Consider the following 16012-nt stretch of genomic DNA (forward strand, 5'->3'; position numbering starts at 1 on the left):
CTGTATGTACAGGATGTCTGCGACCACTGTATGTACAGGATTTCTACGACCACTGTATGTACAGGATGTTCGCAGGTTCGGAGACGACGTTGGAACTACATAAACTACGGTTTGTGGTCGGGTTTGATAGCTTCAAATGTTTGCTGTATGCTTCCATACACAACCCGGGTGTTCATCACAGACAAATTGTTTCGAGAATTACGTACTCGATATTCTTTTATGGAATCTTAATTCACAATATCGAGTTATCTAAGCCAATGATTAGGATCGTTTTAGCTTTCGGAAATGTTACAAAAAATGGTCAGTGCAAATACTACTTCTGTCGCTAACTAATTTCATATTGGTTCGCCATTCCGGTAATGACAGGGCAAGGGGCGGATCAGGTACGTTCTTTTCAAAGACTCGTTCTTCTCTATTACATGTAATGCAAAATCCCCAGACGGGATGAATCCTGGGAAGGATCCAACTAGTATTCAGTAATATTCAGTATAATCTCGACACGCAATATTCAAATATTCATGTCACAAGTTGTTGTACTTACATCATGTTTTCTTACACAGCGTTGAAATAGTCATTGCAACTAGATTTCTTCAGATCTAAAGCATCGATTAAAAACCACTAAGAATGTCCATGTGTCCTACAGCTGACTTTGCAGAGAAGTCTTTCAGCTGTTCCCGCGTCTAATCTGTTGCTTCAGGCCCTTCGACTTCGGCGCTGGGAGCTTCGCGTCGTTGGAGTCATCGATTGCTGACCTGAAGCCGTAGTAGAGGTGGAAGTTGCTGGTGATGATGGGTACAGGCATGCCGATGATGATGATGCCAGTTAATGCGCACAATGATGCAATAAAGTAGCCAGCCCATGATGTAGGAACCTTGTCGCCATAGCCGACGGTTGTCATGGTGATTAGGGCCCACCACAGTCCCGTAAACATGGATTCGAACGAGTCTGCGCGAAATATCTCGGCGCAGTAGACGAGACTAGCATAGATAATGATGGCGAAGAGGACGAACGTGAACAGAAGAAGTACCTCCCTCACACTGGCCCTGAGGGACAGTACAAGTATCCGTAAAGCACGATAATGTTTGGCTAGAGTGAATATTCGCAGAACTCTCATCACCATGAGAATCTGAAGGATTAACTTTCCAGGAATCATAGACGGTTGATGCCACTGTTCAAGGTCAACTGCACTGGTGATCAGTTCAATCCAGAGGGGCAGAAGGTAGATGAGATCACACCACGTGAGGAAGCTCCGGAACAGCAACTTACGGTGGGGACAGAAGGTGACACGGAGAATGAACTCCACAGTAAAGAAGACCGCGCACAGCAGTTCCAGGATTACGATAGCAACGTGAGGTCTTGTATGAAGGAGAAGCTTAATCTTTGGATTTTCTTCTGCCTGGATTGCGAGGAACTCGGTCACGTCATCAGAGGAATTATTGTGGTCGTCTGTGTAATTGGAGTCGACGGCAACGCGACACCCAGGGTGTGTGCTGAAGAAAATGTTGGCCACCGAAATCAAAAGAAACACGTAAAAGCACAGGAACCATATCTGAAACAAGAACAAAAGTGGAATTTTGATACCTAAGTGACACTCTGAGTTTGAATTAAATTTGTAGCTGCAAATCACGTGAACCAATGTTAAATAAGCGGTACACCGTTCATAGTCACGGGATTATGAATTATCAAATCTGCACGATTGATACGAATACATGTATTTAAATCCTTTTACACCCTGTTTATTACATGGCTGACACAGAAATTAATCTCAAATAGATTACATGTATAGTTGTTCAGATGTTTCCAGGATTAGCCTAGGTACTTCAATACGATGTCTCTCTGTGATGAGATCTAAGTACGTCTCACCAGGAGGTTTTCGTAGTCGTGAACGAACCCTAACGGAAGGCCTAGCATCTGGGTTCCGTTCCACAAACCGTCAATATCGCTACGCGAATCGTACGATGTGCTAATGATACAACCGCTTAGTGGGTCAGGACCTAGACCCATTCTGATGACAGATTCCTAAAGAAATTCGGCTTAATTTCCACACATTAATTTCGACTTGAACAGATGAAAATCAACACTGACAATAAATATACATTGGGGGTACTCCCGTCTGAAAGGGTTCATATGTACATTCAGTCTCTCTTCAGAAGCAGAAAACACATGCACTGGTTAGAAATATCAACTTACTCAACCTCATACTCTGGCCCAGTGAGACATCGTATCGAAATAAACGGTCAGTCTTTAATACATCCTCGATATCTCCAGGGTATACATTCCGATAAATCTCCACTATACCCTGGACGCATCTACGGCTCTGCCCGATAAATGTATTACCTCCCTTGACTGTCTTTTGATCCAGTCAGGTGTCTACGCTGGGAAGTTGAGCGAACCAATCACAACTCACTTTCGTTTTTTGAATTATCTAACCGATTATACTTGGCAACAGAAACCATGCAGAGGTTCTCTGGCAGAGGTAGAAGGCGTTCTTGCATATGTTGTTTTAAAGTTTCGGACCTGTCAATTTGTTTGTATGATTTCCCTAAAATCTGGGACGCACATCGAGCAAACCTTTGCAGTTGCGACCGCTACCTTTGTTGACACTGGCAAGCTCGGTTATAATGGCGGCCTAGCTGATTGGCTACTGTGAGAAGGCGGAGCCAGCAAAGGGAGGTAATAAATTTATCGGGCAGAGCCGTAGATGCGTCCAGGGTATAGTGGAGACTTATCGGAACGTATACCCTGGAGATATCGAGGATGTCTTTAATATGGCTGTTTCTACAATCCAGAGTATACAAAATCCATTCTATTATTATGAATACTCTGGTTCTATATTCGCCACCAAAATTTCTGTTGACATTTACACTGATTGTACCACTGTCTCTGGCACACACGTTTGACTAAACAGAAAATATCAACTGTGCTCAAACGAAGCCAGTGTAGCTCAACATCTAGTCTTTATGTTGATACAGAGTGGACACAACACCGCGGGAAAAATACTAAATAGTGTGGCAAAATGTTTATATCAACAAACATATTCACCTGTCGATTATACAAACCTTAGCATACTTGGAAGAATCGGGATTATCGAGAAACTCCCAAAATCTTCCCCTGGATGTCGCGATGAACGCTGGATTTGATATCTTACGTCGCGGGCGTATGTTTTCAAACTCTTCCTTCATCATTTCCGTCAGCTGCATCTCTCCAATAGCATCCTCGTAGTACTTCTGACAGCACTCTGACGTCAAGGACTCGCTCAGGCCCCAAAATTCCAGCTCCTTCGTCAGACCAATGACGCACGTGTCACGTGGAATGTGAAGTTTGCCGTCACGGTACATTTCGAGAATACATGGAAACATATCTGAGTTCCGGTCAAAGAACAGTTCCTCTCGTTTCCCATCGAACCTGACCCGTGTCGGCTTCTCAGCCATTGACCCAAGCCGACTATCGGGAAATCGCAACAGCGTCTTTCGATATGTCTGGAAGATGCGACCACCGACGTTCAGAGTGATGATGTCATCGACGTCCTCGTTATTTGAAGATGTGGAGTTGTCATCGGAAGATGTCGACTTGTGGTCTTGTGATAACTGGGTCATAAAAAACACTTTCATTTAACATTTTTAAAATGAAATTTGTACTATTTTGGTCAAGGTTCAACCTTTTCAACCTAAAAACTTTTTTTGTTATTTAAGCCTTATGCAAACAACAGTATCCGTTGATCAACCAGTGGATGATAACAAGAGCATTGATTGATGTCAAACGAGGATTATGTGAGTATTATATTACGCTTGAGTGAACATAGCTAACAAGGCTGACGGGTGAAGATGCCCAAGAATGTACGTCATCACCTGTTGCTGCCGTGAGTCTGTGTCGTTGAACGAGTACTGACTATGCACTTCTGACAAGTCCGGAAGTTCATCACGGGAAGGGCGCAAGCGCATGTCAGAATGCTGGAAGAGCGAGTGTCGTCTGCCTGGTGGGCCTGCTGACAGGCGTGAAATCTGAAGAAAGAGGAAGTGGATGTATATTTCATATTATCGTATGGAACTGAGACTCAGACTTCCCATGTCACCTAAAAGAGGTGAAATGTAGATAGTATACTGTTTTGGGTTTTTTTCGTCACAATCACATTTTTTTTTATAAAACCATAAATGTGAAGGTTGTGTCTTAACTGACTGGATCCACATTCGACAATAATAATATCAATAGATATTGTACATCATATTTCGTATCCGATGGCGTTAATTCAAGCGCAAAAACGTATAGGCAGCTTAAAAAGTGAGGACTGCAAAGCATTGCTTAGGTAAAATCTCAAATTATACAGAAAGTGGAGACTCGTACTACAAGAGAAAGGAGAGTAATATTAGCGGAACGTGTTTCCCTTCGTAATATGTAAAGTTCTTAGATTCTCATTTACTTCAGCTTGTGTAGAAGTATTTTGACCAAACTTAAACTTAAAACATGACACCATCATATTTGACGTCATGGCTTGTATTTTTTAACGAAATTCGAAACTGGCATGTAGATTGATGCATGTTTGGCCTAATTTTCTTTCATTAAAAATGCCCGTGAATCAAAATTTGACGTTCTTTCGAGAGAACATAAAACAACTGGTTTTACAATGAAAATAATGACCTGTCTCGATATGCAATTAGATCTTGTAATGGTGCTTATAGGGGACGAAACGCCCACCGGTAAGGCGTGAGTTTCCAGAATTTGTTACCAAATATTTTCAAACACATGAAAATATTTTCACCATTGAACTTTCCATTGTTCATTTGAATGTAGTTAGCTCCATCTGTTCATAGTCAGACAACTATTCTTTAGAATAATTACAAGAATGTTCAATTTGTCTTCATGGCATCGTGTAATTTATGTTTTACAGTTCTTGTAGTTGTACAAATATAATTAGCACCTTAATAGCATATGATTGATATTTTCAAACATACATTCCACTATATAAAACATACTTTCATATGATATTATAGAATGAGTGAGTGAGTGAGTGAGTGAGTTAAGTATTACGCCGCTTTTAGCAGTATTCCAGCAATATCACGGCGGGGAACACCAGAAAATGGGCTTCACACATTGTACCCATGTGGGGAATCGAACCCGGGTCTTCGGCGTGACGAGCGAACGCTTTAGCCACTAGGCTACCCTACCGCCCCCTGATATTATAGAAAACAAGAAGAGTAAATCGTAATATTGTTGTGACAAACAATTCGCGAATCTTCACAGAAAACGACAAATTAAGAAAATATACCCAACCATCCCAAGACCAACAAAAATCAAGAAAATGTGTGTATGTAGATTTCACTGAAAACGTTTATTGTTTATTGTCTATTGCCCTAGTTGTGACAGAGTCCGTTTTACGCACATGATTAAATGAAATCGCTGTTCAGTAACATACGTGTTTATGTGAAATTCAGTATTGAATATTGTACATCATTACACTTCGCCATCTTAAAACACTTGTGTAAAGACTAAAACTGTGCTGTAGCACGCTAAACGCATCTTATGAAGATATGGTAAAGGTTAAACAATACTTGTGACTTACGTAAGATATAATGTTACACACGGATAAACGTAAATGACATAATTAATTCTAAGCAAAACTATCTAAAATATAAGTAAAATCTGCTAAATAACATATAAACTGGAAGCAGTAAGATTGGATGGCCATATATTTAGGTCTATTCATAGCAAATACCTAATATGTACAACAGTTTTCACAGAATGGCGTCTGTACTGACACTGGTAAGCAGGATTTTGCGAAGGACTTTTTCTTTGATTCAGGGATCGTTAATACATATACTTGTGATGTATGTGATCAGGAACATTATGACTATTGTAACAAAGAGTACTAGTCAGAAATGCAATAAATGTGAGTGATTATGCGTCAAACATGGCGTTACTGTTGACTGCTACTTTTAATAATTTCGTTTTAACCCTTAAAACATCGTAATGCATAATTTTTACTACGCGACTTCACATCAATGAATATTCTAAAACTACTTCAAGCCAAAACTTTACATCATGCGTCGTCAAGGGTCGACTCGACCATGGCACAAAGATAGATAGATATATGTACTTTGAAAATTCTGAAAGGATAAAGTGTCTCATCAACAACAGCTAAATACAAACCATTGCGACTGTCTTTTGTCGCTGGTCACGTCACATCTTTGTAAAAATAATCCATCTTCAAATACTAAGTGTGTTCCGCACCGCCATGATGTGACGTCATAAACGTTGTTTCCAAAGCTACATTCCAGTGACGTCATAACCAGTGAAAAGGATATGTGACGTCAAACAATGTAATACAGTACAAATTTTATTTATAGCAACTTCCTGGGTTTATTTTCACGACGTTTCGGGGCTTATCACGCCCGAAACGTCGGGAAAATAAACCCAAGAAGTTGATATCCATAAAATATGTACTGTATTACTATGCCAACTTCCAAAATGCCTTTGAAGAATCACGTCAAACAATGTAGCTCCACAAAACAAAGTGAGAACAGGCAAAGACGTATAATATATATATTCATATAGAGGTAATTAAAGAGCTAATCATTTCTTCCGTTCTTACATATAGATCTATCGCGTACTTGCAAACTGATGTAAAATTCCAAACTGTATGTAATCGTATTCAACATCTAAACAAGAGGCCCTGAATTGCGCAACTAAATAGATACTATTGACTCAAAAGGACCGTCAGTGTAGGGTTTCGGTACTTCTAAATCCCCAAAGCCATCAATGTCTTATGAATAAGGTAAGCGCGAACGAATGAATTAATAATGAACTCAGGTTATTGTGCAACTTCTGGGCCTCACGGGAAATCTTACGTTTTCCCTTGATAATCCTCTACTCAGACTAAAAAGGTTACCGGTACTTAACGGATTAAAGAAATTGTTAACGGTAAAATACTAAAACAGACGTCGTCACCATCAAACAACCAACTATCTCACCGCCAAACCATCCCACCGCAAACTGCCCCACCATCATAAAAAATACCTTCCCCACCCCAAAGCGTCTTGCCTGAATATGACCACCAACGAGGACGAAATAAAGTATATTTAATTTGTAGATGTCCAATGAGACCAATTTCGACAGCTTCTCTTGCTCACTAAGACTGACTGCGCCTAAAGATTTTTATTACACGCTCTTCTATCGTATATACTTACCCCTTGCGAATTCAAGGATACACGTGAGGATCCAGGTTAGAATTGGTCGAAAGCAACCCATACTTATCGCAAAAAGGCAACTAACAGAATCGAGTGGTCAGACTCGTTGACTTGGTTGACACATGATATCGCATCCCGATTGCCTTTGATCGATGCTCATGCTGTTGATCACTGGACAGTCTCGTACAAACTCGCTCATTTACAGACCGCTGTCATATTGCTGGAATATTGCTGAATGCAGCGTTAAACACCAAACAAATAAACAGCTCGACTCCACTGGTCTCAATTCAATCAGTCTTTTCAGAATAGCAAACCATGAATCGAAGGTACTGAAAGAGTACCCATCATGGAACGCAGTATCCATGACAGTACCATGGGGCTGGAGATAGTCTGGTTCAGGTTTTACTACTGACTGTCTACATGCTAACAAACAAAGTGCTACTACTTACATTTACACGAACAAGAACCCAATACTTTAGTGTTTGTTTCGGTTTCTTTAGAAATATATCTACATGGATTTAACTTTAAGCATCAACGCATTTTGAACAAAATAGCAATAAAACTGTCAACAACTCGCAATCCCAAACCTTGTGGAAGATACGAAAGCAACTATCTGTCCGTTGATACCGACCGTCTAAAAACAAGGTGTATGTCATAACGTAAGAACTCCTATCTTATCTCCACTCGCAAGAAGGTATACCGACAATGATATAGTCCCAACAGGCCAATATGATGCCACTAGACAGTTAAACTGACGCTTATTCTCCGAATGTATCTCATTTTGATTGAACCAAATAACTTATTTTACATTGAAAAGGAGCCACATTGAGTTGAGAAAGTGCTAAGTGTGCCAGTGTATGGTGGGTTGACCACTGCACTACCCTGCCTAGCTAGCTATTCTCAAAACATTCGTAGCCCTACGAACTTAATAAGCCCATTCCTAACGCACTGGCTACGCTCAAGGTTAAGAATTCTTAGGGCTACGAACGTTTCGAGAATAAGGGTCCTGGTCCATGATAGCACAGCTGCAATATCCCCTACCAGTCGACCACATTACTGCACAGATACTGATGGTGAAACTTAAACAAAAGTCAGACAAGAAACTTTTACCACGCCAAGTTTACGGATTGGTGGTACAAGGGAGACGACTCTTCATGGTTCATGCAAGACAATCCCTCAAGTCGGTGCAGAGCAAGAGTAAATGGACATCAGTATAATTGAGAGGCAGTGATCTTTGTACAAGAAGAAGTCCCCTTTGTTTTATTATATCATTCAACACTTTGCCCCGCGGTAACAGTTTGGCTGCCTGTAGAACAGAGCATAGACCAGAGATCCATGGACTGACACAAGCAGCTTTGTTGTGTTCAGTCTGAGCACAATCACATGCAGCAACCAAGTCTTCCATTTTGACCAACATATCCTGCTAGTTGCTTCTCATTACATTATTCACTGAAACCAATTCTAACACGTATGTACACAATACCCCTTCGCCAGATTGTATGTGATCAAGCGTCCAGGGGCGGTATTCATAAAGAAACAATGTTTTTTGTTTAGTCACAACTTATGTTTTTGAAAATTGACTTAGGTAAGTCTGCCACTTCCGTTGCTATTCATAAAGCTCCTAAATTTGTAACTTATGTAAGATTTAAAGGAAATATAAGATTTATTTCTTACTTCTTTTGTGAATATCGTTCTAGTGATTTATGCACTTGGCAGCTTGTCTCCACTTACTGCATTGGAGGAATTAGAGACACCTTGTATTTGGCATTAATAGCAGACAATTCCCTGCTAACTAAACGGCAGAGATGTCGCATTACTGCTAAAATGCAAGACATCTTAAAAAATGTGTTATTTGAGAATTTCTGTAGATGCTATATAAAGAAAGAATACACTTCAAGTTACACAAATTGAAAATGCCTGTGTTTCCGTCTTTAAAAGTAAATCCATAGCTTAGGATTATTATCACTACGGGCTCAAGCTACATGGGAAATAACTGACAACAGAAATCTCTTAAGTCTTCCGTTACTAATTCCAACTTCATCAGTAACTCACAAATGATGACCTTGACAGTTTGGAGTATATAATTGCTCAGTGTGAGTGAGCAAGTTGGGTTTTACTTCACATTTATCGATATCACAGCAATATCACGGCGGGAGGACGCCAGAAATGGACTTCACACATTGTACTTATGTGGGGAATAAAACTCAGGTCTTTAGTGTTTCGAGTGAACACCTTGACCACCAGGCTACTCCACAGCCCCATTCAAATGTCAAGGGTTATGGTTTGGTAATATTTGTTACATCAGTAATTCTGACATATTCCCTCGTAAGCCCTCATTTATGTCCGTCCTAAACTTGTGTGGCATGAAAAGATAGGTTGATGAGGAGACGGGAATTCCTGGCATCAGTTCCATTCACAAATATACTCACACACAAAAGTCATGTATAAAGCAGATATACATATACATAATTTTCAATATCAAAGACAAGAAATGCAAACAGGGTCAGTTAGACAAATAATATGAGTGATGACATTTCATGGGCTACCAAGAATGATGATATCAGTTTTGGAAAGGTAAAGGGGTTGACAAGAACAGACCTTGCTGATATTGATGGGTAATGTGCCAATCTTGTTGAGGGGTTGTGACCCTTGGATGTCTGCTCCAATGAAGGTCCTCTGTGGTCTTTGTGGTGTTGTATTGATGCTGGAGACAGTAAACTGTGCTTATGTTTATGTCGTAATGACGGGCACCATTTTAGGCAGACACACCAGCTTCCGAACGTCTGATAGCCTGGTTTCTTTCAATTTGAGTTAAACATAGCATTCTTGAACAATGAGTAACAGACGTAGTGTTTGTGCAGTCTTATACCCACTAATTATGGTGACAATTCATGCAAGCTGGATTTCACGGGAAGTGTGTGCAGGATACCCATATGTTGACTGGTATGCTGTGTTTTTGCTCGGGCCTTCCAAAATGCAACACAAATTACTGATAACACTATCAGGCTTCACTATATGCCAAAGCCCCATATCCATTTAGGTCCGAGTTTGTTTCCTATTTGGATAAAAACCTTGCATTTTTTATGTATGTCAGTATAGATTCCCCATACCGGTAGTCTCTAAATACAAAGCAGGAAAGTTTGTAAAAGCTATTTATGACACAAATGAAGTGTTCTATTTCCATGTAAAGGATATGACGTAGAACCTGCTACAAGCCAGGGCCCTGTTTCACAAAACTCTCGTAGCCTAAGATCTCATAAGTTTTCTCGTAGCCATTGTACCTCCTATACTGTAACATAGGAGCTACAGATGCTTCGAGAAAAGTTACGAGATCTTAGGCTTACGAGAGTTTTGTGAAATGGGGCCCTGGTTTGATGATAAGGCTATTAAGAGTGCAGATGACTTGAAAACACCAAGGCTGTAATAGAAAGACTAGAGATAGGATTGGATACTGATTGGCTTGGATTGCTGAGTGTGGACTAGACTGACTGTAGGGCACAAGTAGTTGACATGAGGCAGTGGCCAGGTGGGGATGAGTTATGCCAGCAAGTAAATATACAGAATCTGCAAACATATTCATCATCACAAATGATTTACACAAGTTTTCTCATCAAATTGGCACTAACATTTGAATTTCATACCTGTATATGTATTCATAAATATCAGTCACTTAGTATAGCAATTTATCACATATAAGTGGACATTGTTATTGATGCGATAAAGCAATCTCCTACATGTATTATAACAATCCTATAATCATGCAAATGAGGTTAAGAGTGCAGATGGTTATTCAACAAGAACCAGTAAAAGCAGGTATTTTTAACCTGGTAGACTTAATACCAAAACACAATAAACATCTGTCAGACATCTTTGCTCACATTACATCACTAATCACGCTAATGCTACTAAAAATGTGTGACAGGTAAATAATTAAACTAATTTGTTGTTATTATTGTATATTCTGCTCCACACATAACAAAGCATCAATACAATAATGTGACAAATTGATTTAGGTTACAGATACATCTATTATATACCAAAACTGTTTATCAGAGATGTGCAAGAAGCTTACATGAAGTGTCAACACAGTCCAAGGATCTATATCAATATCTTCAAGAAGGACAATACCATAACTTATGAAGTCGGAAAGAGTTCTGTCCGTATCCCTTCATTTCACATAATAAATTTACTCCAGGGAATCCTTCCTGGGTGTAATATTCCAACAATGAAATAAGTTCATTGTTTTCTTTTTTCTTTTGGTTCCTGTTGTAGTTTATCAAATGTATGTTTTGATTGAGGTATGCATGTCAGTTTGTAATTTGGTTTTTGATGGGGTGGGGTGTAGGGGCGGAACTCTTACCTTGAAGACAATCCACTTTGATGAAACATGTGGGTATGGTTCAGACAGGATGAGAGGATTGAGTGAATATGAAGCTTTCCTAATTATTTAACTCTGATATTTGTACGCAATGCAAATGGTTGTAGGTAATAGTTTGAATAACTGAGTAATTCATTTATCACTGCTATAGTATAATACTCCAGTGATATTAAGATAAAAGGCCATGATCAATATGACATGCTTCAAGGTCTCTTCTCACTCATAAACCTACTGTCACCTGTACCTATAGTAGTGTTGGTGTGTTGCTAACACACAGTACCTTGAGACAGGTACAGATCTCAAGTGAGATCTGTTGAGAGTTTTGCATAAATATCCTTTCATCGAATGTATCTTTACTGGTCAAACAATGTTAACAGTCACAAATGTTTTTCACCTATGTCGGTAATACTTGAAACATGCTCGCCCATCTTCGGAGATTTCTCGGCTCCTTTCCGTGATTTGTTGGTCGCGTTCTGAAACTCACACATCTAAAAATGGCGTCACTGGAAGGAGCACCCATCTCGGTGAGTTTTGTTTTTAGTTTCTACCGTTTCATTTTTATACCTATCCATCTTTGAACACCCTTGTTGAATGCGTTTATGTTTGAGGTGTTGTCAGAGCTAGAGATTATGCTTTTAGGAAAAGATTGCCACTGCAGAAGAGTGTCATAAATCATGCATCTGGAGGCTTCCGATGTTCAGACATAAACAACCTCCAGGGGCATGACTTATGACGCTCTTTTGCAGTGACGATCTCTTCTTGAAAAAACAATTTACAGTCCTGACAACATCTTATACCTAAACACATTCAACATGGGTGGTCAAAGGTAGATAATTATGAAAATGAAATAGTAGGAACTAAAAACAAAACTCACTGAGATGGGTGCTCCTTCCAGTGATGCCATGTTTAGATGTGTGAGTTTTTTAGAACTCGACCAACAAATCACAGAAAGGAGCTGAGAAATTTCTGTTACTTATGGGGGGCCTGATTAACAACAATATTTTATCAGCATAAGGTATCCCTTGTTTTCTTATTGTTATTTATCGCACAGAGTGTATTTTTGATGGTTTATACATCAGCTGACACACCCTGAGTTTTGGCTCTAAATATAACACCTCAACTGAATTAGAAGTTGGTTTCAGTATATATAGGGGCGGTGGGGTAGCCTAGTGGTTAAAGCGTTCGCTCGTCACGCCGAAGACCCGTGTTCGATTCCCCACATGGGTACAATGTGTGATGTCCATTTTCTGGTGTCCCCCGCCGTGATATCGCTGGAATATTGCTAAAAGCGGCGTAAAACCAAACTCACTCACTCACTCACTGGTTTCAGTATAACTGACATGACAGAACTGAAATACTGCTGTAACTCCAGCACTACAAACATATGTTCATGGCCCACATAGTACAACAATACAGTTAACACTGTAATTTAATTTCAATAAATATGAAGACTATACACAATATGATTTAAAATTCATTTGTGTAAGGTTTGAGGCACAGAAAGACTTGAGGCAACTTTGGCAACAATAAAGCCTGCAGGAATCAGACAATCAAGCAGGAGCTGATCCGACTGCAGTGCCAGTAAAGGTCAAGGCCACATCAATTAACTTTTGTCCAGTGGATACCAATTTTCCATGTCCTCTGAACTCATCTGAGAGTTCCCTGAAAGTCATTGCAATTCGTTTCTGTTTAATATCGTGTCTATGAATGGCATGTTTCCACACAGCCCGAGCAGGTCCAAACACAACTATCAAAGATCGCTGCAACAGCGGCACACGAACCTCAACATCCGGCATATCATCCCTTGTGAAACACAGTGTTGTATCAGAAACCAAGTTCAAGGTCACAAGTCTCTCACCCCACAGCCAGAAATCATCGAAATGTGGATCAATAGCTGATCCCCTCTCCGGCACATATTCTAAATTACAAAGTTCCACAGGTATGAAATCCTGGAGATGGGGAACAGTCTTCATCCTCTCGTACAGAAACTGACTGAAGTCAGGCAATCCTGTGAATACATCTGTTTTCACTTTCTGTTTCTTGAAGTTCACCTTAGGTCCATAGTCCTGGAAAGACAAAAAAAGTGTGACAATCAGATCGTAAAGTTTCAGTTTGTGATACAGTAGAACATGGATATAGCGAACACGGATATAGCGAACAAACGGATGTAGCGAACAAATATAAAAGTCACGTCAATGGTCCCTTTATAATATCATTAAAATTATACATGAATAACGAACTCGTGAGTAGCGAATTAACGGTTATAGCGAACTGATTTCCTGACCCCAAGCCCAATTAACGACATGAGTAGCGAACTCACTGAGTGTCAGCTCAGTGTCAACTCAGCGACTTAGCGGTATACATCAAGCTTGTGGGCGGTGAATCAACATTGTTTAACCTCGTTGGCGGTGAATCAACATTGTTTGATAGTCATTAATTAATCAACAAAAGAAACACATCGTGTTTAAAAGCTTGACTGATACACAGATCTTCAGTTCGCTCTCGTCGCTATGGCAGGCAAACGTAAAGCTATCACCTTTGACACAAAGCTTCAGAAAATCCAGGCTGTAGAATCAGGAGTAAGATCGAACACAAACATCGCTCTCGACTTTGGCATTCCAAAATTGTGGACTATGTTAAACGCAGTTAAGTGTTATATTGTTGACATTGTTGTGATTGTTAAACATGTTCTAGATAATGTATTTGAACAATGAAATCAGAATTTTAATGTCAGTGTACAAGAATAAAAATATGTAGCCCATGTATATACGTGTCTCTTCATCTCTATAAGCCAATATGGCGGTCAAATGTGATTAACGAATAACGGACATAGCGAACTAAATCCCTTGGTCCCTTGGAGTTCGTTATATCCGTGTTCTACTGTACTTCATTTTCCGTAGGAGAGCTCTGTGGGATCATGCCTAATGCCAGGGCTCAATTCCTCACATGGTTACAATATGGTAAGCCCATATCTGGCATCCCCCTGATGGGCTATTACTGGAATATTACTGTAACACCCAACTCATACAGTCTGTCACTCACAACTAGGACACTATGATATGCATTGACCAAGTCAGTAAATCTGCCCATCTCTTCCATTGGTTACTTCCAGAGACAAGCATGCTAGAGATAAATTCTAACCTGTGGTGTGGTCGGTACTAGTTCCACCTGTAACCCCCACCCCCATCTTAAACCAAAATTACAAACTGACATGCATACTTCACTTAAAATATACATTCAATACTAGCACAGGTATAAAAAAATCTTTTAACTTATTTCATTGTTGGAATATTATACCGGGGAAGGATTCCCTTGGTGAAATTTATTATGTTAGCATGTTAAAAAGTGGGTGAACATGCAGAACTCATTCTGGTGTGGCCTAATAAATGCTGAGTTGTGGGAAAAGACCAGCATACAGCTTGGACTGAGAAGATGCATGAAATTAAACTTTAATCACATGCCTGCTTCCTTCTCCCGGACTGTGACTTCATGAACGGCGTTCTGTAGATGACGTCACAGAGCTGTTCCTCCTCTAATTCACTGACGAAATCCTCAAGGATGAGTATGCCTGAGAAGTCGAGTTTCTCACCATCTTCAGCTGAATGGGGATGTGACCTCCAACCTTCATCCATGTGTGCCACATTGCAGTGGTGGCAGTAGCTGTAGATTTGTGATGTGCTCTGAAACAAACCTACTTATAATTGTGTTGCTTATATCATCTTGAAACTTGTATTGTTATCAGAAGATCCAAACAAATAGTGTAAAGTTTGTTCCACAGGAACCTGTTATCACTTTGTTGATGAAACGTGACCATAGATTATATTTGCTCAGCCAACTAAACATTGTGTTCATGCCAATTAGGAACATGAAGTTTAGCAAGTTGATCTAATATACACACATGATTTGTTGACAAGATCTCACACACACACACACACACACACACACACACACACACACACACACACACACACACACACACACACACACACACACACACCGTGTAAAACGAGGGGGTACGCCCCGTTAATGGCGTTATCTCTGTAGAGTTTGTATTCTTGTCATTCGTTTTCAGATAATATCATACAATATACTAATGTGGTATAATACTAATTAATGTCCAATAAACCTAACCGAGAGTCGCGACTGGGTGTGACAGTCAAGTCGGCTGTAAGTATACTTAGATAATACGTGTAAAATTATTTTCTCAGTTACCTTCTCTAGCTGTTGGTCTGATCGTAAAGCAGATATTTTGTAATCCGCGGTTTCCTCACACAGGAGGCATGTCCGTACACCTTTACAACCACACTTTCTCTCTGTATGATCCATATTAACAACTTGCATCCTCAACACACGAAATACGAACACATTGCATGTATCCCTGGCTCCACACACTGTTTATAGTCTGCAAACTTGGTGTCGTCTATGAACGAATGTGTGATACTTTGAGAAGTAT

General features: G+C 39.9%; 2 protein-coding genes across 2 annotated transcripts; both read right to left on the bottom strand.

The window, feature by feature from the left end:
- Positions 1-664: 664 nt before the first annotated feature.
- LOC137277622 (potassium voltage-gated channel protein Shaw-like) lies at positions 665-12463 on the bottom strand. Its single transcript, XM_067809441.1, has 4 exons — positions 12434-12463; positions 3849-4001; positions 3060-3587; positions 665-1549 (listed from the first exon to the last, which is right to left on the bottom strand). Exons 1-4 carry the CDS (start codon positions 12461-12463, stop codon positions 665-667), a joined length of 1596 nt encoding a protein of 531 aa, XP_067665542.1.
- Positions 12464-12959: 496 nt separating this feature from the next.
- On the bottom strand, positions 12960-16010 carry LOC137285208 (alpha-ketoglutarate-dependent dioxygenase alkB homolog 4-like). The gene is made up of 3 exons (XM_067817478.1): positions 15772-16010; positions 15021-15239; positions 12960-13625 (listed from the first exon to the last, which is right to left on the bottom strand). The coding sequence occupies exons 1-3, from the start codon at positions 15898-15900 to the stop codon at positions 13110-13112; spliced, it is 864 nt and encodes a 287-aa protein (XP_067673579.1). The 5' UTR covers positions 15901-16010; the 3' UTR covers positions 12960-13109.
- Between the last annotated feature and the right edge of the window lie 2 nt (positions 16011-16012).

This window comes from Haliotis asinina, chromosome 1 (assembly GCF_037392515.1).
Source record: "Haliotis asinina isolate JCU_RB_2024 chromosome 1, JCU_Hal_asi_v2, whole genome shotgun sequence".
In the NCBI taxonomy this organism is placed as follows: Eukaryota; Metazoa; Mollusca; class Gastropoda; order Lepetellida; family Haliotidae; genus Haliotis; species Haliotis asinina.

What these genes read in the sequence shown, in the direction of transcription:
- LOC137277622 (XM_067809441.1), bottom strand. Translation starts at nt 12,463, where the DNA reads ATGGCATCACTGGAAGGAGCACCCATCTCA. An exon ending in TGGAAGGAGCACCCATCTCA is followed by an intron (nt 4,002 to 12,433) that starts GTGAGTTTTGTT and finishes CTCTTTCTTCAG; the next exon opens with ATTTCACGCCTGTCAGCAGG. An exon ending in ATTCTTCCAAGTATGCTAAG is followed by an intron (nt 1,550 to 3,059) that starts GTTTGTATAATC and finishes TTCTTGTTTCAG; the next exon opens with ATATGGTTCCTGTGCTTTTA.
- LOC137285208 (XM_067817478.1), bottom strand. Translation starts at nt 15,900, where the DNA reads ATGCAAGTTGTTAATATGGATCATACAGAGAGAAAGTGTGGTTGTAAA. An exon ending in CAGACCAACAGCTAGAGAAG is followed by an intron (nt 15,240 to 15,771) that starts GTAACTGAGAAA and finishes GGTTTGTTTCAG; the next exon opens with AGCACATCACAAATCTACAG. An exon ending in AGTCCGGGAGAAGGAAGCAG is followed by an intron (nt 13,626 to 15,020) that starts GCATGTGATTAA and finishes TTGTCTTTCCAG; the next exon opens with GACTATGGACCTAAGGTGAA.